The sequence below is a fragment of the Neltuma alba genome, unplaced genomic scaffold, assembly GCF_004799145.2.
Source record: "Neltuma alba isolate B1F8T4 unplaced genomic scaffold, ASM479914v2 tig00011487_pilon, whole genome shotgun sequence".
NCBI classification, from domain to species: Eukaryota; Viridiplantae; Streptophyta; class Magnoliopsida; order Fabales; family Fabaceae; genus Neltuma; species Neltuma alba.
In genome coordinates, this window is record NW_021636156.1 from 233764 (window position 1) to 257352 (window position 23589).

Sequence of the window (23589 nt, forward strand, 5' to 3'; positions counted from 1 at the left end):
TCCTGACACGTGGCAGGTCAAAAATCCTGCTTCCCCTTTCTGAACCACTCAGCCTTCAGTGCCTGTTATGATCACAAAAATATCTGGTATTCCTATTTCTTCATTATTCTTAATCAGCCGAAAGGAGAAAATTGTGAAAAGACATGTTTAACCCTGGTCTGATGGTTCATCACACCCACATAGGTTCTCTTCTAGAATTACAGTGAGCTGCACTTTGTCCAAAACAAAACAAGGGGTAGTCACAGAAAACCCAATTCCAAAGCACAGAGAAAGACAACTCAGCTTTTTCCCATCACCATTTCCCACCATTTTTCTTTTCTCTTTTCTGCCAAACAGCCTTTGGTTTCAATTCCACCTCTCGTTTTATTTGTGCTCCAAACTTCTTCAAATATGTCCCATCCCCTCATCACCATCAGCCATAACTTCTACACAGAACGAACCTCAAATATCTCGCCGCTTCTCTCTCTGAAGAGAGACACAAACAACAACAATAATGGCAGCTTGCACAGTGTACACAACAACAAAGTCTCTCAACACAAAATGCTCCATTTCATCTCCATCAAAATCACATTGGGGTTATTTTGCCCAGAAACAGCGGCTAGTTATCTTCAGGACAAGAAGAAGAAGCAGCCTATGTGTGATAACATGCGGTGCAGTTGCAGGTGATCATGATCAGACGGTAGTGATTGGTCTTGCTGCAGATTCAGGCTGTGGCAAGAGCACATTCATGAGAAGACTAACCAGTGTGTTTGGAGGAGCAGCAGAACCACCAAAAGGAGGGAATCCAGATTCCAACACTCTCATTAGCGACACCACAACAGTTATTTGCTTAGATGATTATCATTCATTGGACAGAAATGGAAGAAAAGAGAAAGGAGTCACAGCACTTGATCCCAGAGCCAACAATTTTGATCTTATGTGTGAACAAGTTAGGGCACTTAAGGATAGAATTGCTGTGGAGAAACCCATTTATAATCATGTCACTGGTCTCTTGGATCCTCCTGAGCTCATCAAGCCTCCCAAAATCTTGGTCATTGAAGGTTTGCATCCAATGTAAGCATTTCTCAAAAAACTAAGGTTTGATTTTGTTTCATTCTCAGATTAATCCTGCTTAATTGTTTTTGTGGGGTTGGGAAATGGTTTATTGTTTTATGAGACAATGGGGTGTCTAGCTCATACCTTGTCCATCTTTGGTTGTTTGTACCGATGAGAATTTTGCAAAAGACTTTCGAGCCTTCTCAGGGTTAGTTAATTAGTTTGAAATAATAGTTCATGTTGTCTTTGATTCATATTAAAAATGAAAAGAGACGAGACTGAAAGACTATTTTGATATTTCATGGATGGACTTTAGAGATAGAATATCTCATCTCAGATAAAGAAATATTTATTAATATATTCTCTCTCTCTGTTTTTTTTTTGTCAATATATTTTCAATTTGTCCCATTCACAGTTTTCAAGGCTAAATAATATTAATAATATGTTTACTTGCACAATGTTGGAACGTCTTGCTCGTCGTGAGTTTAGTTTATAAAGACTTTTGTATCCATACTGTAGGTTTGATCCTCGGGTGAGAGAACTGCTGGACTTCAGTATCTACTTGGACATCAGCAATGAAGTGAAATTTGCATGGAAAATTCAGGTGAGCACAAAAACGAAGCCCATCATGCGAGTTCTGCAAATTTCTACAAGCTTTTTAAAGGTTTCCTTCTAAGTTTTCCTTCTTGTGATATGATAATCATTACAGAGAGACATGGCAGAGCGTGGGCACAGTCTTGAAAGCATCAAGGCTAGCATTGAAGCTCGGAAGCCTGATTTTGAAGCCTTTATTGGTAATAAATTCCATCAAAACCTTGAACATTGGCAGTCTAAATTTCTCATATTGGTTTAGTATTAAATAGCAAAAAATAAAAAGGACCTACAAGCATATCGAAATTATTAATTTTACTATTTATTAAATTTTGGTTTGGCCTATTTGTTTGTTTTAAAACATCTTTCAAATCAGATCAGCCATTGAATCAGCCTAAAAACATATTTAAAGTTCATTATTTTGATTATAATTGAATCATACCATAACCAATCACAGTTAAATTGATATATTTTATACCATTTATTACGCTATATGTGTAGGTAATAGTGCATTATGCGTGTTATAACTTGTGCACTTACTTTGCATGCAGATCCTCAGAAGCAATATGCAGATGCCGTGATAGAAGTGCTGCCAACCCAGCTCATTCCAGATGATAATGAAGGGAAGATTTTAAGAGTGAGGTTAATACAGAAAGAAGGGGTTAAGCATTTTAGCCCTGCTTACTTGTTTGATGAAGGCTCTACCATTTCCTGGATACCATGTGGGAGGAAGCTAACTTGCTCTTATCCTGGTAGTAAATTCTTCTATGGACCAGAGACTTACTATGGTCACGAGGTACCAAAAACTTTAGATCTTATATTTTCATGTCTTTCATATTATGAAAAGTTCAAATTAAAAAAAGAATTAGTCTGAGTAAGAATTTTATCAGAACAGATGAAATACTTGGTACTTTCAGCCCTTGGGGTTTGATGCAGGCTGAGGTGTTTATTATATAAGATCTTCACTCACTTCAGTCCTAGAAGTTGACCTTGTCATTTTATTGTTTTTATTGACATGGGACAGGTATCAGTTGTGGAGATGGATGGGCAATTTGACAAACTAGATGAACTGATTTATGTTGAGAGCCATCTCAGTAACCTCTCAACAAAATTCTATGGAGAGGTCACACAGCAGATGTTGCAACATGCTGATTTCCCAGGAAGCAACAATGGGACAGGTCTTTTCCAGACAATAATTGGTTTGAAGATTAGAGATTTATATGAGCAAATAATAGCCAGCAGGGCTAGGACTCCAGTAGGAGCAGCACAGGCCTAGAGAACCTGCCATTATACATATTGAACAAGGCAGGCTCTGAAACACTCCCACAATCATTTATTCTATTGTGTTTCCCCTTTTTTTGGGGATATTTTCTGTTGATTTGTCTATTATGGGCGGTCTTCATTAAATTGAGAATACTCTGGATGTACTTATTGGATCTGTTTCAAGTTATGAAATAGAGAAGCAAAAGCTGGGATGAAATATCCCAGAAGGTTGGAAACATTTAGCTTTATACCAGCAAAAAGAAAAAAGGGGTGAGGGGTTGAAATCAAAGAGAATAATCTCTACAACGGTAATGTTAAATAATACAGTACTTCTAGCCTATTCATCATAACAATATTCTTATTCTGTTCTCACAGCCAAACTGATGACAGTCTTATTCTATGCCTCACAATTAACAGCACTTGAACCATCTCCAAGAGAATCAAGTCCCATCAGGTTTATGAACCATACAAGAACTTTAATCTCATTGAGAGAAATAATTTTACAAAAGATGGGGGATTATGGTAGAACTTCCGTGCATTGGTTTTTTTTTCCAAAGATTACATTCACTTGTTGCGGCGGGCCTTTCTTTTGGAAAAGAACATAATTACTCTTGGAAATAGTTGCTTCTTCTTCTTCTTCTTGCTCTCTGTTTCTGGGGCTGATCCGCTTGCAGTATTATTTGAATGCACATTAGTTTGGTCAGATTTATTAGATTCCTTTTTCAGCTCTAAACTAGCATTCCTTTTCTGCACTTGGTCAGCCTTCCACTTCCGTAACTCCTGTTCTGCACCTAATTTTCCTTCCTGGGCCTTCTCAGCTTTCTCAGTTGCCATCTTCAAGGATTCCCTTCTCGCAGCCAACTCTTGATTCACTTCCTCCAGCTTATTTAAGCTATTCAACTCAGAGTCCTTAGCAATCTCAATTTGAGAATTAGCTGCTACAACCCTCAAATCAACTGACTTCTCTGCCTCATGTGCACGCTCTCTGAGTTCATAATATTCTTTCAGTCCTAGTGTTACCTCAGAGGGAGAATCCGTGTCATAGTTCTTTTCAACTGATTCGCTCTCTTGCAATGCTTTAACTGCTTCTATTGCCACCTTCTCATAGTACTTGGCATCCTCTAACTCTGTCTGTGCTGCCTGTAACCTACTTTCAACCGCACTTGCTCTGGTCTTGGCTTGCTCAACGTCTTCCTTAGCTTTACGCAGCTCTATTTGAGCTGCCTGAGCAAGTGATTTAGCATAATCAGCCTCTTGCGCTGCTTGCTCTACTTTCTTATCAAAGTCAATCATCTCTCTGGCTCCTTTATTTTTCATCTCGATTGAAGCTATTTGAGACTTTGTCTCCAGTTCAGCTTTGAGAGATGCAACTGCAACAGAGACTGTTTCCTCACTTCGTCTAATAGTTGTAATAACTGAGTCAAGCTCAGCAGATGCTTTCTCTATGTTGATTTTCACTTTCTCAAGTGCCTTTTTCGGTTCTTCATCACCCTCCTGTTTTAATTTGGATTCCATATATGCTGCTAATTCAGATTTCAAATGAAGCAATAAAGAAGAAGATGCACCCAGTTTAGATTTGAGATCCTTCATTGCCAAAGCTTGCTGGTTGAGTCTCTGGAGCTTCTCTTCTGCATGTTGAAGTTCCAGCTTCCAATTACAGCAGTCCTTATCTGCTGCTCTTAGGCTCGAAGTTCGTGCCAACTTCAATGACTCCAACTCAAAAGTCAAATATTTCAGCGACTGCTCAATTTTTTTGGATGCAGCAACAGCCTCTTCAGCCATTTTAACAGCTATATCCTTTTGAATCACCATACAAGCATACTCATCATGCAGTCTCTCTAGTTCCTCGTTTGTGGAATTTAAATCTGAAAGTGCAGCTGCGTGCCTGGATTCATGTGCAATTTCCTGCTCCAACTCTTCAGCTTTGAGCCTCGCGGCTTCTGAGGCTTGGGTCGCTTCATGCTCTTCTCTTTGTGCCCTCTCTAGGTTTTGTTTCAGTTCTTCTGTAAGTTTGTTGGTGCTGTACAGATCCTCAGGTAGCTGGAACTTGACTTGTCTCCTCAGCTCGGCGATCTCATCTGATATTTCAAGTTCTACTCCCATACTCTTGGGTCTCTATGATACCAGAAAAATAAAGTTAACAGTTCCTTTTAACTGTCAAAGCCTCAATGTATGCATGTAACAAAGATCTGTCCAAGCCAACTGGGAAGCAACATTAAATCATGAAAGGCTAACTAAGAACAACCACGTGCTTTGTTTTACTTCTTCATTCTTGTTCTAATAAAATCTAGCAAAATTGCAAATAAAATGAAGTACACCTCCCCCCCCCCCCCCAAAAAAAAACAAAAAAACAAAATCATTATCACCATAAGCAGAGTAATATCATCTTGACCGAAAACTTCAGCTTTTTTGCTCAAATCGACAGTGGCACTCTACCATCAAGCCACCATTGCGAGCATAAACAATGCAATCTTAATGCGCATGACCAAAGCTAGAAACGCTAACATGAACATAATCGAGTTTCACAAGGTAGCCAGAAAAGCAGCTGGTTTGTTTACATATGGTACATGAAGACCCACGGAGCTCTAAAGGAATGCTGTAACATGCTAATCCTAAAATGGAAAAACGAAACGAATATGAGCATAAAATAAATGCTAGCTACAAGAAGCCAGATATACCTGCTGGATATTCTGAGCACGACGGGCTTTCCAATCTATGCTTCCTCCAAACCTGGAAACAGCTTCTTTAACGGACTCGATCGGAGGAGTCGTATCGATAGCGCCTTTTTGCTCATTCACGCAGCTAAAAGATCTAGGAATTTTTAGTTTTCTCCGGCCTTCAACATGAGCAGTGACCGGCTTTTCTACAAGAGAAGTGACTGGCTCTTCTACACCAGCAGGGACAACAGGTTCTTCTACACGAGCAGGGACCACAGGTTCTTCTACACGAGCAGGGACCACAGGTTCTTCTACACGAGCAACGGCATCAAGTTCTTCTTCTACATGAGCCAGAATGTCAGGTTCCACTTTTCTGTTTCTAAAGAAATTGGGCGAAGCTTTAATGTAGGCATGATTATCTGGTAGGTCAATTGCTTCAGCAATTCCTATGGGGAATCCATGAAGTGGCATCTTTTCAGCACTTTCCATGGAGGGTTCTGAAAGTGGAACCTTTTCCAAAACAGCAAGGGAGTATCAGTAGGATCTCTGAAGTCCAAGTGAGTAGAAAATAAATAACAAAAGGAAAAGTAAAATTGCAATTCTTAGGAGTTGATTGTCTTGTACAATATATTTATGTGACATGCAGGGTCTGCATGAAATATTTATACGAGAGAATTGATATCAAACACCTAGAGATGATTATTGTCTATAAGCAATAGATGCATTGAAAATGTTCACAGGAGAATAAAGATTTAGAAGGAACAACTGGGCTTTGTTCATCATCAGAACAGGCAATTGGTTGATGCCATCTCTAACGGTAAAATGCATCGAGCTGATAGATAAGGCAATCACACAAACATCACACGAAAAGGTAATTCCCTATAATGAAATGAAATGAAAAAAAAAAAAAAACCTGCACTATGATCCATCTAAATAAGAAACTAAGATTAACATGAAATGCGACAATGCCGACCTCAGATTCACTTGTTTAGCTTTGTTATTAACAAATTGCGCGCAAGAAGAAAAGTAAAGTAAACCAGACCTGGATTCCAGGGGAAAAAGAACCCAGGTTCAGGGGCGAAACGGGTGACCCAGAGAACCAAGGGAAGAAGAATGAAGAAGGTTAAAAGGAGACAGAGGAAGACGTTGGGGGCGATGAAGGAGGAAGATACAGCGAAATGGTGCTGCATGCAAATCCTCCTTCAGGGCTTCCAACTCAGACAAACGTTACGTACGTCCCCATAAAATTGGGGGAAGAAGAACAATAAAATGCTATTCGAACACGTGGTGGGATACGTAAGTCTCCATTCACCGCTATTTCATATTCTTTTCCCACTTGGATTTATTTTGGGTTCATTTATCTGCACTAATACCTCTCCATTATCATTACCACATCCTGAAAATTTCACCCAAACATCCCCGATTTTTACATTTCAGATTAAATGGTCTTTATGAATATAGTTAGTTCGGAGGACTATTATTATTAAAAGAAAAGGAATTACATATTTTTTATATAACTTAGAAATGAACCCCAATATTTCAAAAGTAATTAAACACATTTTCTCGTACATTGCTTGAAATTTTAGGAATAAGTTATACCGTTCTTTCATGATATAATTAATATCAAATACTTTTTTAATTTGATATTATAATTGTGATTAGTTTGAACTCCCCCTCTAAAACCTTTATATGTTTCAACTTGATCTTGCGGGCAAACCGATATAGAAATACTGTTTAACCAAAGTATATTACACACCATGCTCTTACGTGAGTGAAAAAAAAAATGCAATAGTGCTTTTTTTTTAAAAAAAATTTGCTGGGAGGGGGCAGAAACAAATATATATCATATAAAACAAACAATCAGTAGCATCAGCAACACATTTTCTTGACAATCTAAGCACCACCCATTTAGTACCCAAGACGTTGGCCAAAAAAATGCGGCAACCAAAATGAAGCAACACAAGGGTGAAAAATAATGCTGCGATGGCAATGTTGAGCCCACACCCAAAATTTTGGTCGGTCTATGTTTGCAACCCATCCATTCTGCCAATAAGATAAAGGGGTACTTGAAAGAATATTGCACATGTACTTCACATTTTCAACTTAAGCAAAACCTTATATTGATCAACATCAAGCTCAATGCATACAGCAGTGATAAGATAGGCTCTTAAGATAGTTGATCTGGTAATAGCCTATACCTAAAATAGAAATCCATATCTATAATACAACAAAAATCAGATTTCAGGTGTAACAATCCACCGCATGAAAATCATATATGTTAGAAGAGTGCCACAGAAGGCAGAGCAGGCGCATCTAGATTGTTGCAGGATCGTTGATCACGCCCAGGAAATCATCTTTTATGGTACCAATGCAGAACTGCCAAAGTAAAAGTTGCGCATTAAGTTAGATAAGTTAGTTCCAGAAAAGCACAACAGAACATAAAGTCTGATGTATATTCCCATTATTCAAAGGCAGAAGTAACTGAGTTTCACACTCATCTTTTAGAAGACTGAAAACTCGCGCAGACGAAAAATTTTTAGGCTTTTAGACATATGGCTTACAATTGTGGCAGATGGACCAAATCAGAAAACATTAACTAGAGATTCTTAAAGACATAGAACGTTGTCTGCTCATTATTTCAGACAAGGTGGGTGTTTTATGTATCTTGATGCCAAAGTAATAGTGCAACACCCAAGATTTAAGGCTGTGATTTGCAAATTAGCAAAAGGCTAAACTTTACATAAATTCTGATCAAAGCCCCTGTTGTGAATTCTGAGGTCTTTTGTAGAAAGATCCAAAGCTCACAACCAATACCTTTATTAATTCAAGTTTCCCCATGAAAATTTTAGCATATATTTATCTGATTAACCCAACATCCATCATGGAGACAATATAATAGGCAATAAAGGCATACAATTTCAGTCGCATCCACTCTAGTACCAATAATCTTTAGTCTGACTTCACTATCTTTCTGAATCTTAACCTGAAAGAGATCAAGTGGTTAATACTGATCCATCCGAAGTAGCATATGTTACAATACTAAGTAAAAGAAAAGAGGAGAGGGAGGAGGGCATGAATACATACTGATCCATCCGAAGTAGTATAATTTGGCATGTCTCCTGATTGGAACTCCATATCATCCGGAATCAACTGAAATGAAGGACACGAAACAAAAATAAAAATGGCTTCGAACTTGAAGCATTTCCAGTTATGAACTCTACATCCAATTTATTTCGACCAAAACCTCGTTCTTAAAACTAATATTGACATGACCAATAACTCATGCCATTCCAATGTACAACTAATATATGATCACACAAATTTTCATTAAGAAAAAAAGAGCAGATAACAAAGAAAATTTCCTGACAGAAGCTATATAAAGTACATAAGCCTTACATGGTTTGAAACAAAAATTTGGACAGGTCCAGCTTCAGCAAAAAATCCCATCTGTACGGGTCCAAAAGGTCAGTCGAAAACCATTATTTGCACACTATGCGTGAAATTACCCCACACACAAAAGCAGAATATCTACCTTGTTCACCATAGTAACAACTGCTTCTAAAATTTCCCCCTTAAATGGTCTGAAGACGACACACTGGTACTTTACAGGAAATGTCACAAACCCAGTTCCGTCACGAATTAACCCTTTCCCAATATTTTCAATGCCGGTGACTGCCACCACAAATCCGTGCCGACCACTGTATAAAAATCAAAATATGACATCTCCTAATTAGAAGTTCACAGAAATAACTTTTCTCGTGTTTAGTTCCACTCTTAATCAACCATAAAAATATAACACTCCAATGCAAACAATAATTCGTTTTCAAATGCTTGTGATTTTAGGAACATTAGTGCCATCAAGATGAGATCCAATTCACTAGACATTGAAGCAAAGTTCCTTTCCCTTCTCAATTTTTCTATCACATAATTTAAGGGGAGTTAAAGAAGAAAGAAAAAATTTAAAACTAACCTGCAAGTTCCTTCCACATCTTTCATAAGCTTGGAAACAAGATTATCACGAAGGTTACGACCAAAGTAACGAGGATGCAATTGCATATTCCGCTCTAAAACTATGTGGAAGAACATTTTCTTGTCTGCCTTCCTCCTTGCCACTTCTAGAATAAAGCTGAATAAATTATCTTAGCCATGAAATAATGCATACAAACAACAATTATATGGAATGAAAAGTTAACAGAAAATCTGCGTTTTCATCATCTAAACCGGGTATGAATAAAGCAATATACAAAATTATCCGACGTAGGGGCCTCCACTGGTTTCGACCATATTTTTCTGACTAGTGTAAGCAGAGATTTAAATACTGATCTTGACCATTCAGGCCCCTCCATCTTGCCCTACAAATCACAAAACTACCCATTCTGCTTCTCGATACTGGGTTCCTTACCTGAATGAACGACCGACTACGACGATGAGAGGAGATGAGTGGACGAGGAGAGGCGACGACGGCTGCAGGAACAGCTGTGCGGCGGCGTCGGCTGCAAGACCAGGTAGCGGCCACTGGGCGAGGGGAGTAACCAGGGCGAGCGGCTGGAGAGAAAAACAAAAACGAATGGAGTTTGAAGTGAGGAGGATAACATCGGAATATCGAATAAGTACTATGGGCAATTTTGTCAGAATAGGAAGTTAATTTTCCCTTCTAATTTTTTGAACCGAAAAGCCTTATCTCCCCCCCGGGGGGCCTCCCCTCACAAAAAAGCCCCAACCATGAACCAAGCACCGGGTAAGGGAGAAAGAAAACTCAACAAGCAACAGTGTAAACAACAGCAAGTAAGATGCCCACCCCAGCCGGAAAAACGGATCCAGGAATCTCCGATCCGAGGCCGAAGTTTTTGCGAGCTCTGGAACACAATTCCCAGATTAGGATGAATACGCGTCAAATCATCTACGTTAGGATATTAGGAGCCGACGGACGAAAACTGGGAAATTTTTTTGATCATTGAAAGGACAAAAATAAAGTTAGAAACAATAACTTATCTTTTAGGATTAGGAAGGGGAGAGAAAAATCATGGAGTCATGAATTCTGTTAAGTTTTTATATACTATTATTATTATAAAAACAAATTATTAGTTAAAATATTTTAGAATTGTTATCATTATTAATTATTAATATTTTTTTTGCCATCGTATTAATTATTATTAATATTTTTTACCTGAATTTAATTAATTATTAATATTAATACTTTACTACCAATAATTTTTCTAACAATTTAATTCAGTTCTTATACTTTATTATTTTTTTAAAAATCACTCCTATAGTTGTCACAGGATTCAAACGGCAGGCTGACTTGGCTGCCACACACCCATCCCCCCCCCCCCACCCCAAAAAAAAACCCCCACCAAGAAGAAAAAGAAAACAACCGTATCAAAGCTACAAAATTATTTTTGCAATGAGTTATCAAGCAAGCCCTAAACTAGCATATGGAAACAAAAAGTGAAAAATGGTGAGCGTCAAATGAGAAGAAATGACCAGTTTCACCGTTAAAAATGCACAACAATGCTTGATATACCAAACGTAATACATTTTGTAAATTGACCTATTATTTTACTTTTTCATTGTATACTATTTACCTCTCATTTTGGAACCAACACCCTTCAAAACCATCCACGTACCTTTTTTAAGAGGTGTTTAGATGAAAATCAAATCATGATTTCAAAAGTATTTTTACGGTTTACGAAATAAATATGTGGAGGAATTTGTCTCGTTTTGTGGAAAAATACTTCTTAGAAGCACTTTTGAGGTTGCCAAACACCCCATAAGTTGAAATTCTTACTCTGGCTCAATACATACTGTGGGCTTCGCTATGGCGTCTTAAGGAATAAAAAATTCTGTCAAGGACTGGCATGTTCTTCCTTATGACCCACAGACATCATGTCAAAACGCGCGCGCGTGCTCAGGTTGTCAGCCAACAATTGCAAGCAAGCTCTGTCTGACAACTGGAATAGAGCAAAGTGTTGTGCCAAAGATACCATTCAGAGCATAAGCAATTGCACAAAATGGAAGTGCCTCAGGTTCCTTGGCAGATAATGCAGCTGTTCCCAGTCCATGAGCACTGTCACAATTCAACAATTTAGTAACAGGCAAATAAGCCAAAGTGCATTGAGAAGAAAAATAAAATGAGCACTATTCTTTCCTAAATGAATTCCCTACAGAGTAATATTAATAATAACCTCAACGAATGCTGCTAATGGGAAATTGAAATTACAGATCGCTATGACAATGAATGAAATAGCTGGATTTTATTGGTCAAATGGGTGATCTGTAAATTCGAAAGATACCTAGATGCGGTTGCTATTCCTCGAGCAATTGGATCACGAAAACGAAGTTTATCAAGTGTTGCTTGCACAAAATTGGCTCCAACTAGACCAGTTACAACAACCACAGCTGCTGTGAGAGATGAAATGGCACCTGCAAGGAATATTGCAGAATTTCTGAAATAGGGCCCCAAGTGCACATAAATACTACATGTTTCAGAATTCAAATTTAATTGCTCTGAATATACAAGATTTACCTTCAAAAAACGATATAATGCTAAGGGCCAACGCAAGTGTTATACATCTGGGTAGTATTGACACCGTTAAAGATGGCTCTAACCCAACTAGACGTCCAACGAGAGCAGTGGAGTACAGTGAAAATACCGTTGAGACTATGACAGAGGTGAAAATCTCAGCTGCATGCCTTTTTATAAGCTGAATGATAGATAAATCAATTACTGCTCAATGTCTTTGCGATGATTTTTTTATTTGTAATATATCAGGCTTCTTTTTATTATTTTTGTCGCTGTTATGACTGGCAAGTATACAATGGGTGAGTACAAGGAAAGGCTACGAATAACTACAGTACGTATTCACATTTCTTTAGCCAAGGTAAAATGCTGCATAGCTCAGCAGATTCAACATAGCAACATAGTTTACTATCAAACAATGTTCAGGTACGAGACTAACAGAAACTTGCCTAACAACCAACAATCCAAAATGGCTGACTCAGTGAAGAGAAAATATCAAGTCAATTACTTCATTCTGGGGATTTATTTACTGAGAAAATTAGATATTTACCTTTCTCTGTTTGAACATAGAGAAAGCAAATGAGAGAATAACAGAACCCAAAAATGCATTTAGAATGTCACCAGCTCCTGGATTAGACGATGCATTTGTAAGATAATATCCTGTGTACAAAGAAAGAAGAATCATTTGACTGGAGAAAAGAATCACAATGTCCATATGAGAGAGAAAGAAGGAGGACGTTGATATGAGTTGTTCTTAAAGACAATTAACCAAAAGAATTTTCACCTAATTTACCCTATATTAGATCCATTTTCATTAGGTACTAAATATCTTTTCCTGTACCCGCCCATGCACTGTAGGGAGTCCCTTATAACAAGTTGCACTCTTCACGGCTGGTAAACAGCAGCACAACTTGCTGCATCTTTATGTGATATATAGATATAAATATAGATTCTAGATATAAATATATGCCATCTTGACTAAAGTATCCAACAATAAAGCGTCGGCATCTTAAAGGGACCTTAATATGACATTAGGTGTTTTAGAGACTGTCCCTCGTCTAGAAGGTTCTATACTTTCAGAATTTTGAGCAAACTTAGAACATTACCTAGTAGCATCTGTCAATTGGCATCGTTCCCAACAAAAGCACAGGGCTTGCCCTTTGATACCCCAATTTACATACAAGGCTGTAAATTAAACCGAAAGAGCCGAGCCTAGCTCAATATCAAGAAGTTTGATATTTGATGAACTAGCAAGAAGTTTAATGAACTAGATCCAAATGATTCAGTACTCAATTTGGCATCAGATGTCAAATGCTAAGATATCGACTGTTGAAATCAGTGTTTCTAACTATTATTAATGAAATCACAATGCATTCCTGCAAGAAGATCGCAGCCAATGACAGAACAACTCATGATGTAGTGAATTAGCTGGTTAATTGTCAGCCATACCTAGAAGAGGTTCGAAGCCTAACTTAGAAAGATACCCAAACGCCAATGCTGTCAGATCTGCTGATAGTGTACAACAAATAATTGGATGGAAGACCTTCTTCACACTTGATGGAAGCCTGGAAATGAAGATTTTTAAGAAAGGACAAGCTTCCATAAAAGAAGCCTCAATTGAAAAAAAATAATGGTTCTTTCCCTAAATGCTTATACCTTGTGACCTGAGAATATTTGATTTTGTGTTTGTTATTTGTCCCCAAATGAACAAAGAAAAAGTGCTGTTTATATACACTAATGAAAAGAAAACTTTTACCAAGAACCAAGCATGTAGCCCAACACATTGGAAGCAAGTAAGAAGGGGAGGCACGTTCTAGCGTGAGTTCCCAATGCTGTAGGGTTAAAAAATGCAACAAAAAGTGATATGAGCAAAATCCCAGTCCAAGCCCACACTTCAATGGAAGAAAATGGAGATGGCTTTTCCATGGGCTCAGCATCTATCATTTCTGTCTTCACAGCTTTTCTTATAGCAAGAGCTGTGAAACCAGCAACACAAAGTGTAGCCAGCCATCCTCCAACTGCACAATAAAACTAGATACAAACATGAAATTCAGAGGAAAACACAATTAGTCCAACATAGAAACATCAAACAGGGGGTGTAAGAAGGGGGGGGGCTTAACTAGTTGTCAAAAAGCTAAAGTCTTATAGGACACTTTTTAGTTCTTCAAGTATTATAAATCTTGATATTTGATCCCTCCATTTCTTATTGAGCCAATGTTGTCCTTCGGAATTTAGAAATAACGCAATTAAGTCCTTTCTTTGTAACTCTGTTTGATCCATGGATGTAATTTGAACCCCGTGGACCTGCTAGATGACCTGTAATCGAGTAAGATCACTCTAAATTTTACTAAAACTTATGAGAAAAAGGATGAAAGGAAGGAAGATCATTAAACTAATGATCTCACTTGAGTTACCCATCGCCCCATCATCCAGCAAGCCTAAAAGTTGAAACTGGGTCTACATAACTGAATTTACTGTAGCATTAAAATCCTTTGTCTTAAAATTAAGATATAAGAACTAAATTATTTCATAACGTTGGAAGACAACAATGATTCAATCAAGACTACAGGCACGAAGTGGCAACTGTGATAATACTAGATATTTAAGCCATAATAGTAATTTCCAGTAAATAGTGACTGTATTAAATTAAAACAACAGATTTTCACCTAGGAATCTACAGTCGATGGAAGAAAAGAAAGTAGCATAAGGCCTGGCTACCGGAAGCAGGCAAAAGCAAGCAGCTACCTATAATAAAGCCAATCTTGACGCCTGCAGCAGCAGGAATATCTTTAATAGAAAGCGGCAAGACAACCAACGATGGAACGTAGAACAACGGTAGCCATCTTTGAATGAACACAAACGCTGGTTCAAAGAACTTCATCAAGGCCATAGCAGCAGACGGCACGGTACAGTCAAGAACCACCAAAGCAGAAAATATACAGAACATCCCAAATAATGCGCTCGGGAACTGAATTGAGGCAGCCGAGAAGAATTTGCTCAAAACCACATCGGTCGCAAGAATAAGCCCGAGGGAGATGATCAAGTGCAGAACCCCAAACACCTGAAACAGACTCGATTGAAGAAAGTAAAAACAATTAAAATTTAAACACCACCAATGTAATCAAATACCGAAGTGTAGAGAGTATAGACGCACAGTTTGGCTCACTGTGAAAGTATTCTGGCTCTCAGCTTCCTCTGATTTGGTCGAAATTTCACTACTAATAAGACTTTCATGGGTACCCATAAGGAGGAACCTGGACTTGAGTACAGGAAATTTAATGGGTATGATTGAGCTTTGCGAGGACAGCTTTTACGAGCATCGAAGGACATTGACAGGAAGGGTTGGGGGACTTGACGTCGACTCTGGAAGTCAAGAGTGGTCTGAAATGAGCTGGGAGATAAAATTTCGGATAGTTATGGCTGCAAACAGAAGCAAAGAATGGGGCGCGTGGCGGTGATAGGGGCGCCATGAAAACGGCGCGAAGCGGAAAAATTGACAGTTACGACTGGAAATAAGCCTGGACTGGGCCTGCTCGGTTCCCATTTTACGTACTACTCCAGCTTTCTCCGTTTCTTAATACAAAAATTAAATAATTAATTTAAAATATTTTTAAAAAAATTAGTTAAATTAATTATTTGTTATAAATATGTGTTGATGTTTCTAAATTATTCTTTTTAATTATGTGCATTAGGTGATTGAAAAAATCCCTTAGTAAGAATCTCTTACAATTAATAAGGATATTTTGAAAAATAAAATAAAAAACAAAATAAATTAAGATTTATATTTATAACTAAGTTTAATTTCCAATTAGCTCATATATTAAGGATTAAAAGTAGTATTATTTTTAAATTAGTTAGTTTTATTTTAATTTTTTGAAAAAAACTATTAAATAGTATTCATCTTATGATTATTGGTTAACTAAGAGGGTTTCACTATATATTGTCATGATGATTCTCGTGTTGTCAATGATAAATTTGATTAAGAGTTTTCTTTTCGGGGTTTAAAACGTAAAGAGTTTTTGCTTCTTCCAATAAATACGCTTCCCATCTTTAATTTAAATTTTGAATTTATTAAAATAAAAAATTGTTTTAAACATTAAAAATTAAATTGGATCTAAACCATCCAAAATCAAAATGGATGATCCAAATTAAAATGAGCCCTCCTTACTCATCTTTTCTAGAAGCATAGAATGTACCCCTTTTGAAAATGCAAACAATTAAAAAAATTTATGAAAATCAATTTTTTTCCTGCTAGGCATATGTATCTTTTTATTGGAGGTAATTATGTTCGAACTAATACCGAGCACTAAATGGACACCTCTCTTAATAGGAATTCAAACCTTGATTCACTCAATGTATATTTGTTTCATACTACCTCCAATTCTTAATATAAGAGCTAGTTGACTAATTTGAGTAGATTAAAAAGGTTTGTTAAATTAGTTATTTATAATAATTAAGTGTTATTTTTTCTAAAATATCCTTACTAATTATATGTATTGGTTATAACTATCATTTGATAAAATTTCTAACATGTATACTTTGAAAAAAAATAAATAAATATAAAAGACAAAATAGATTGGAGTCTTATATTTAAGACTAAAATAAAAATTAATCTAACTCTTATATTAACAACTAGAGGGAGTATACCTTTATTGACTAAATTACTAAATATTTGTGTATTAGTTACCCACCTCTCACATTCGTAAGCATAGGAGTATATATTTACCAGGAAAATGCTTAGAAAAATTACCTTAGCTTACTATTAAGATTCCTTAATTGTTCTACATTACAAGAAACACGATAAACACCACTTTTTTAGAGTGGCTCGATCAAATAAGACCTTGCTTACTTGTACATGTTCAACCCAAAAAGAAAATCCCATGCATAAAAATGAGCCATATCATTTACATTTCTAAAGAAAATAACAATAAGAGCAATTACAAGGAATAAAAACCTGAATACACAACTAAGTCTCTCAGTAAGCAGTAATGATTAGTTGGGGTTGTTTGGAGCATTGACTTGCTTTGCCTCCAGATTTGATCTTCTACATCCATGCATTTGAAGAGAACGCAATACAAAAGAATGTGAGTGTATAAAAGACTCACATCCAAACTTTAAGCTTTTTATCTCTCTCATTCTCTCTCCAAATCCAATATATGCATTCACTTCTATGAACGTAGAAGATTGGGATTGGTGATTAGCTTCAAGGTTCAACTTGGTAGTGATAAACATAGTGCGGAGGAGAGGGTGGGTGATAATAATAAGGCTGGGGTGGTGGTGCAGAGTAGTCATAGTGAGGAGGAAAGGACTGATGAACATGTTGAGGGGAAGGAGAACTGAGCTCACTCGACGGCGAGGCGGCTTCCTGAGCTTGTGGTTTGTCAACTCGGACCTGAACAAGCTCTTCTTCTACCTCGAATGAGCGGAAAATCGGGTGCAAGTACGCGTCAGCCAGATACGCCTTGATGTTGAGGCCAGGCTCTGCAGTTTTCTCCAATACATCCTTTGCCATTGCTTCCTGCAAAAAGACCCACAGAAAAGGATTGTTCACCTCCAAAGCAAAACCAGAACCTGATTAAAACCAAAGGATCTCATGCAAATTTGCCTTTTGCAGGGTCCAGGTCTAACCTCAAGGGGATATTTCCTAAATGCTGGCTCAAAACGATGCTTACAGTACTTGTGGAATACCAATGTAAGTAGTGGTAATATAACAAGCAAAGGCGTAGATTTGGCTGCTTCTTTTGTGCTCAGAAGTCCCAACAGAAGAAGCTGAGAAATTAGCAAGCTCGCTATGATGCGGCTATGAACATGTGGCCAAAACGCAGCAGCACTTTCATATTGTTGATTGTAGACATTAATTATCTGCATAGTTGAGCATAAAATAGAGCATTATATTCAGATGATATGATATATGATGCTGATGTTGATCTTTTTATAATTGCTTTTTTTTTTTGGGGGGGGGGGGGGACTTGATGTGTGAATGTTTGTAACCAGAGAGAAAGTATGATGATTGCCTACTTATAAAGACTACGCTTTCTTGGTTTATTCTGGATCCACAGCATTATTTTTCTGATAAATAAAGCACCCCAATTATTGTTATTTTTCTTTTAGGAAAACAACTAGCTTGTGTGTAAATGAACTGACCTGATGACGGTATACCAAATATGCTAGGGCAAAGAAGACTAGTATGAACGGAAGGAGGATTGGAGTGACCACAGCATAGACAATTCCCAGAAGGAAGTATAGCTGTAGACTGGGAATCGTCTCCTTGAAGTCGACGTTTCCAGGGTCCATAGCCTTCTCCCTGTCTCTTTCTGTTTTAACTAAGAACATGTTCTTCAGATGATATATAACCAATGATTTCAATCTGAGAATCTCACCAGCAATTCCAGCCCAGCCATCAACCATGATGTATGTCATAAAGAAGGTAGCCTTCATGGGAATGGAAACTCCAATAGTTCTAGGAATTCTATAATCAATCACAGGATGCACAAAAATTAGTCACTTAAAACTCCATTACATGATCAAGATTGATATTTAAAAGCAGCAAAAAGTTAAGAGTTCCCATTCAATAATTGTAAAGTCCAGTAGAAAAGGTTTGGACTTGTAGAATCAGAAAGAGACAGACTAAAGAGATAACGGCACAGAAGATTTACTGTGTGGGTGATTGGTGAAGGAAAGCATGCAATTGCTCAAATGCAGTCCCAGTCACTATGCTTCCTAAGAACACATTCACAAGCATAAAGTAATAATATTTTGCAGCAGCCCTCCGCTCTAGTGTGGACAATGCAATGTGCCCCTCGATTTTTGACATGATCAAAAGAACTGTCGGAAGGATATACAGAAATATTTTAAGAGCCAGACCAGGAAGAAAACCTTGAAGAAAGGACTTGATGAATTTCCTGCCAAATGCAACCAAGACCTCGTGAGGTTAAGAATGAGATAAATTATAGCCTGCAGACTATGAATCATGATGAAAAACCTGAGAGTCAGAATATCTCAACAAGTTCAATCCAAAAGAATATGTGAACTAGTCAATTCCAAGCCTCAGTACCAGGTACAACTTTATAAGCTCAATAACCTAGTCAAACGCTAAACTGAACTTCATTTGACTGTATATTTTAATATTAGGATCTGATTATTAACCCCATTTGTGATGAAATCAAGTAGCTAGGGGAAAGCAAAGGCAAAGTAAACTTCTCAACAAGGGTTACAGATGGATAAAGTTAAGATGCATGGAAAAAGTATTCCTGTTGGTTCATCATGTTAAAAGAATAACCTTTTTGCGCTAAGATGCATAAAAGTAAAGTTTCAGCCTGAATGGTGTGCATACAGCATCACAGAGAGTCCAGACAAATTTCAGGCGCCACAGTTTACAGATAAAGATTGTGCATGGAAGGAGTTCAGAAATTTAACAATGGAATCATAATGAGCTTCTCTACCGTATTTTCAAAATAGACCAAATTGACTTACAATTCTATTACTGGTCTAAGAAAAGGAGCAACTCGTTCAAGACCCTCCAGATTTGCAAGTGATTGCACAAAAGCAATGGGAATCATGTAGAAGAATACCAAGGCAAACACTGTCATGGATATAATGAATTTTCGAATAGTTAAAGAGAAAAATGGTATTGCCAAGTTTCGCCAATACACATCACGAGGTTCTGGAGCCCAATTTGTCAGCCACAGTGTGGGATTCTTATTTTGTTGTGTCTGTGCACACACTGCTGCTCCCCAGCGAGAATCAAATGAAAGAAAAGCAACTGGTAAAATAGATTTTGGATCTTTTATAATCTTCTGGCGCTCCAATGTCATCTGCTCAATAGAGAGTGTGAATGCAGATATATGAAGGCAGCTCAACAGAAGGAAGGGAGTAAATCCAAGCATCAAAAGGAATGCACTGGACAATACTTGAAAAAGAATTGTAAATAGGAAGAGAAATTATGAAGAATTAAAAAATTACTAAAGAAAGAAACAGGCATCACTTACTTTTTTATCAAGATCCTTTATCAGCTTTTTGTAGTACTCAATAGCATCAACTTTTCCACCCCAAAGCCCTAAGAAACCCGTCTACAAAATCAGAAGCATTACCATTATCAGACCCTGGTCCTGATGAATGATTGATACTGAGCGACTTAAAGAAATGTTTGAAGTTCACAACAAGGACTTACCTTCGCAGTTGGCCTCTTATCAGGATGCCTTTCAAACTTAAGCTGGTAATAGTCCAACCAATTTTGAAGCCTATCTCTTCTCCTTGCAAGTTTAGCGAATTTGTTGGCATTGTAGACAGCCTGAACAATGAATGGGAACATTCTAATATATATGGATATATATATATATATAGGATATAATGCAATAAAAAATGTCCGCTGGAGTGAAATACATGAATTTGAACACCTCCTAAAGAGTTATCATCTTATCATTCGTCAATTTCTGTGGAAATTACTCCCCCAAGCCAGCTTTTAGGATATTAATTACCTGGTGACCAATATAGTGATTCGGGTGATTCTTTTGAAAGAAGTTATCGACGGCATCTGATACTGAACGACCAGATGTGTGAGGGATATTCCTGACAACAACCTGCAACAAGCACATGAATACTATGACTTGAAAGACTATGCCTGGTTGTAATCGATAAAGTGATAGGAACTCCAATATATGCCTTTTTAAGGTTGCAATAGTAACATTCTTAATTTGAGTCCACTCTGTTATAAATTGAGTTAAAACTTATCTACTCACTGTGAATTGCTCTACACTCCTGCGTTGTGATGCCAAGAACCGCAATCTCATTGACGCTATAGTATCATATTCTTTGTATAATAGAAAGCATATCCAAATTGTGAACAGATACTCCAAAGCTATGTGAACAAAAAATCTGAAATTAACGGTAACTGTTAGACAATTGACATATCACGAGAGTGTAAAATAGTTTACAGGTGATAGTAGACATTGAAAGCGCATCTTATGAGAAATTTGGTAGATTATCTGCTACTAAATATTGAATGTTTTATCCAGGTGCAAAATTCAGAATAGGATTTCCGTTAACTTCAAAAGAGGATGAGTACACGATTCTTATAGGAGCTAGTGTCTTTGATTCAGATAGCGAGACATCTTACCAGGTTTATTTACATATTTTGGTTGAAAAGATCACGGTAATAGGAGAACTCGTGAAGATAAAGGAGGAAAAAAAATTCACATCTCCTGTTCGTAGGGATATGTGCAGAGCACATCCCTAGATATGTACTAGGCATGGTAGTCAAAGTGCTACTAGACATCATAGCTATTGAGAAGTATCTTTACATTTGATTGAGTAGAATGTTGAGACTTCATTTTCAAAAATAATTATACTTAGCCCATCAGCTCAATACCACTCCCATTTATACTTAGACATTTTAAGATATGCTCCAGTCAGATTTTTCCTAAAATGGTTCTATCTTCCAACAGTGACTTGCAAAGTCCATGTCAAGAGAAGGAAGCACCAACTGGAACCTCAAAGCAGAATATTTTCAAATTTCTTTTCATTCTTTGTTAAGAGGAAACAAGATAAAAGGACCTTATAGATTTAGCGGGAACATTTGATATGGAGAGTTTGTCAATGTCGCTCACAACCAGTTCTTTCTTTAAGAAAATTAACGTCCCACTTGATACATTGACTGGAATAAGAATGAGAAGAGCCACGATTGCCGTTGGAATAAAAATCTTCAAGCTGCCAGATAAAGAGAGAAAAATTAGTCAAAATTCTTGGAACAAAGCAGTAGAATAGCTCTGATGCCAGTAGAAAATAAAGCAACAAGACGGTAATGTGCTCTCAATACAAACAGAAATTAGAGCAACAAGTTCTTAGGGTCATCATGAATGATGGTCTCAGATATATTTACAGTCACAAAGGATGAATAATCAGCCGGTGGGATCCTTGGCAAGTTCGTCGATACTAATTGTCCCAATGATATAATCCTTGAAATATTTTACGAAAATGGTCCAAACCACTGAAACTGTTCAGAAGTATAGTATATAGTTTGAAGGAACAAGGACACAACACGCAAAACCAGAACGGTATCTGTGAAGAACTCAAAATGAGCTGGAATCAGCCAAAGAGTGAAAAAGAATAAAAACAATGCAGCGACCAAGTGGTTTAGCATTAAATGGAAAAGCTTTGCTTCTGAAAATTTCCAAACGTTATGGCTGCACAACAGCGTATCATTCCAAATTCCCAGTGAAAAAGGGCAATACCAGAAACACGTCAGAAATGAAGCTAATGCACACAAAGGGAGCTTCATCAGCATAAAAAGCAACGGAAAGATTCAAAATTTGGCACAGGCTCGGGATATTTTGCCATAGAATCAGCGGATGAACGCACAAAATACACAACAATTCACCTCAGCCACAATGAAACTCATATTTACTAATTGAAAAGCTGTAACAACGTATGTAACATCAAAGAATTCTAGAAATATACACAAGAGCTAAAAGAGAGCAACCCCAAAGTATAAATTCTGAGAAAAACAGCAGAGTCAAGGCCAGCATGGGAGATAATCTCGGACTCGCTCATTCTCATGGCCTGAGGCATCCAGTTCAAGAACGAGAGATAAGTCCAGACGTTGAGATTCACAAATTTCCCCACAAAATTACGAGAGCTCCTGGGACTGCTTCTTCCTCCACAGATATACCATTTGGGAAAGTAGACTCTGTCATTGATGGGCTGAATCCTGAGCAGAGCAAAAGCAAGCAAGAACGCAAAAGCACTGAGAATATTGATGAGAGCAGAGACTCCAATGTCCGCCAGAGTAGCCATTGTAGAAACGAGAGGAGAAGAAAGCAGACCGAGGAATATCTGGAAGAAGGACAAGGAAGAGAAGATAGAGAAAGAGAACACGAAGAATAACAGAGTTTGCAGCAAAACCGAAATGTTTATTACAGGGAAAAGGTGGGTTCTTAGCTGTTTGGACTCCACAGTAATAAACTACTATGAAAAAATTGAACTTGGATTTGTTTGATACTGACTTGGAGAGCAATAGGAGGCGAGGCTTGCATGTGCCAGGGAAGATGACTTTGAGGGAGAAAGCAATGATGTGGCTCATGTGAGGAATAGTTACGTCTTGTGCTATAAAAAAAATATTTATGTGATTTCTTAAAAATAAGTAATTTGATTCTGATAAAATCACGCAAAAAGACCCTAAAAAATTACATACAAAGACCCCATTTATAATGGCTGCCGCTCACTCGTCAATTGTTATTAAAACATAGGACCATTATACTAGGAATGGAAGAGTAATACTATCTCCGGTTTTTAATATAAGATCATGTTTAATTTTTATTTTAGTCCTAAATATAAAATCATAATCCATTTTGTCTCTCATATTTATATATTTTTTTTCAAAGTAACCCTTCTAACAATAATAGTTCTAGTCAATACACTTGATTAGTAAGGATATTTTACGAAAAAAAACACCTATTTAGGACAAATAACTAACTCAACTTACTTCCTTAATCTCCTCAAATTAGTCAACTGGCTCTTATAATTAGG

At 37.3% G+C, this 23589-nt stretch overlaps 5 protein-coding genes across 8 annotated transcripts; 1 reads left to right on the top strand and 4 right to left on the bottom strand.

The window, feature by feature from the left end:
• Positions 1-308: 308 nt before the first annotated feature.
• LOC114714137 (phosphoribulokinase, chloroplastic) lies at positions 309-3120 on the top strand. Its single transcript, XM_028898838.1, has 5 exons — positions 309-1053; positions 1555-1639; positions 1745-1829; positions 2178-2422; positions 2651-3120. Exons 1-5 carry the CDS (start codon positions 494-496, stop codon positions 2900-2902), a joined length of 1227 nt encoding a protein of 408 aa, XP_028754671.1. The 5' UTR covers positions 309-493; the 3' UTR covers positions 2903-3120.
• Positions 3121-3252: 132 nt separating this feature from the next.
• On the bottom strand, positions 3253-6035 carry LOC114714152 (protein WEAK CHLOROPLAST MOVEMENT UNDER BLUE LIGHT 1-like). Its single transcript, XM_028898857.1, has 2 exons — positions 5568-6035; positions 3253-5004 (listed from the first exon to the last, which is right to left on the bottom strand). The coding sequence occupies exons 1-2, from the start codon at positions 6033-6035 to the stop codon at positions 3454-3456; spliced, it is 2019 nt and encodes a 672-aa protein (XP_028754690.1). The 3' UTR covers positions 3253-3453.
• A 1580-nt stretch (positions 6036-7615) lies between these two features.
• Positions 7616-10069, bottom strand: LOC114714160 (DNA-directed RNA polymerase II subunit RPB7). Of its 3 annotated transcripts, none has more exons than XM_028898865.1 (7): positions 9949-10069; positions 9517-9672; positions 9079-9244; positions 8943-8993; positions 8631-8696; positions 8461-8529; positions 7616-7922 (listed from the first exon to the last, which is right to left on the bottom strand). In XM_028898865.1, exons 2-7 carry the CDS (start codon positions 9630-9632, stop codon positions 7860-7862), a joined length of 531 nt encoding a protein of 176 aa, XP_028754698.1. In that variant the 5' UTR covers positions 9633-9672; positions 9949-10069; the 3' UTR covers positions 7616-7859. The 3 variants fall into 3 exon arrangements, with proteins under 3 accessions (XP_028754698.1, XP_028754699.1, XP_028754700.1); XM_028898866.1 differs by having other exon boundaries at positions 9517-9661; positions 9949-10035; XM_028898867.1 differs by having other exon boundaries at positions 9517-9658; positions 9949-10032.
• LOC114714159 (plastidal glycolate/glycerate translocator 1, chloroplastic-like) lies at positions 10030-15449 on the bottom strand. Of its 2 annotated transcripts, none has more exons than XR_003737413.1 (9): positions 15221-15448; positions 14812-15127; positions 13823-14084; positions 13516-13631; positions 12617-12726; positions 12073-12250; positions 11840-11969; positions 11335-11613; positions 10030-10091 (listed from the first exon to the last, which is right to left on the bottom strand). XR_003737413.1 is itself a non-coding variant. In XM_028898864.1 (9 exons), the coding sequence occupies exons 1-8, from the start codon at positions 15308-15310 to the stop codon at positions 11463-11465; spliced, it is 1353 nt and encodes a 450-aa protein (XP_028754697.1). In that variant the 5' UTR covers positions 15311-15449; the 3' UTR covers positions 11267-11426; positions 11453-11462. The 2 variants fall into 2 exon arrangements, 1 of the variants encoding a protein (XP_028754697.1); XM_028898864.1 differs by lacking the exon at positions 10030-10091 and having other exon boundaries at positions 11267-11426; positions 11453-11613; positions 15221-15449.
• Positions 15450-16806: 1357 nt separating this feature from the next.
• Positions 16807-23006, bottom strand: LOC114714172 (CSC1-like protein At1g32090). The gene is made up of 11 exons (XM_028898880.1): positions 22544-23006; positions 21619-21771; positions 20805-20940; positions 20544-20645; positions 20237-20356; positions 20055-20135; positions 19540-19880; positions 18723-18968; positions 18211-18535; positions 17695-17928; positions 16807-17584 (listed from the first exon to the last, which is right to left on the bottom strand). The coding sequence occupies exons 1-11, from the start codon at positions 22855-22857 to the stop codon at positions 17270-17272; spliced, it is 2367 nt and encodes a 788-aa protein (XP_028754713.1). The 5' UTR covers positions 22858-23006; the 3' UTR covers positions 16807-17269.
• Between the last annotated feature and the right edge of the window lie 583 nt (positions 23007-23589).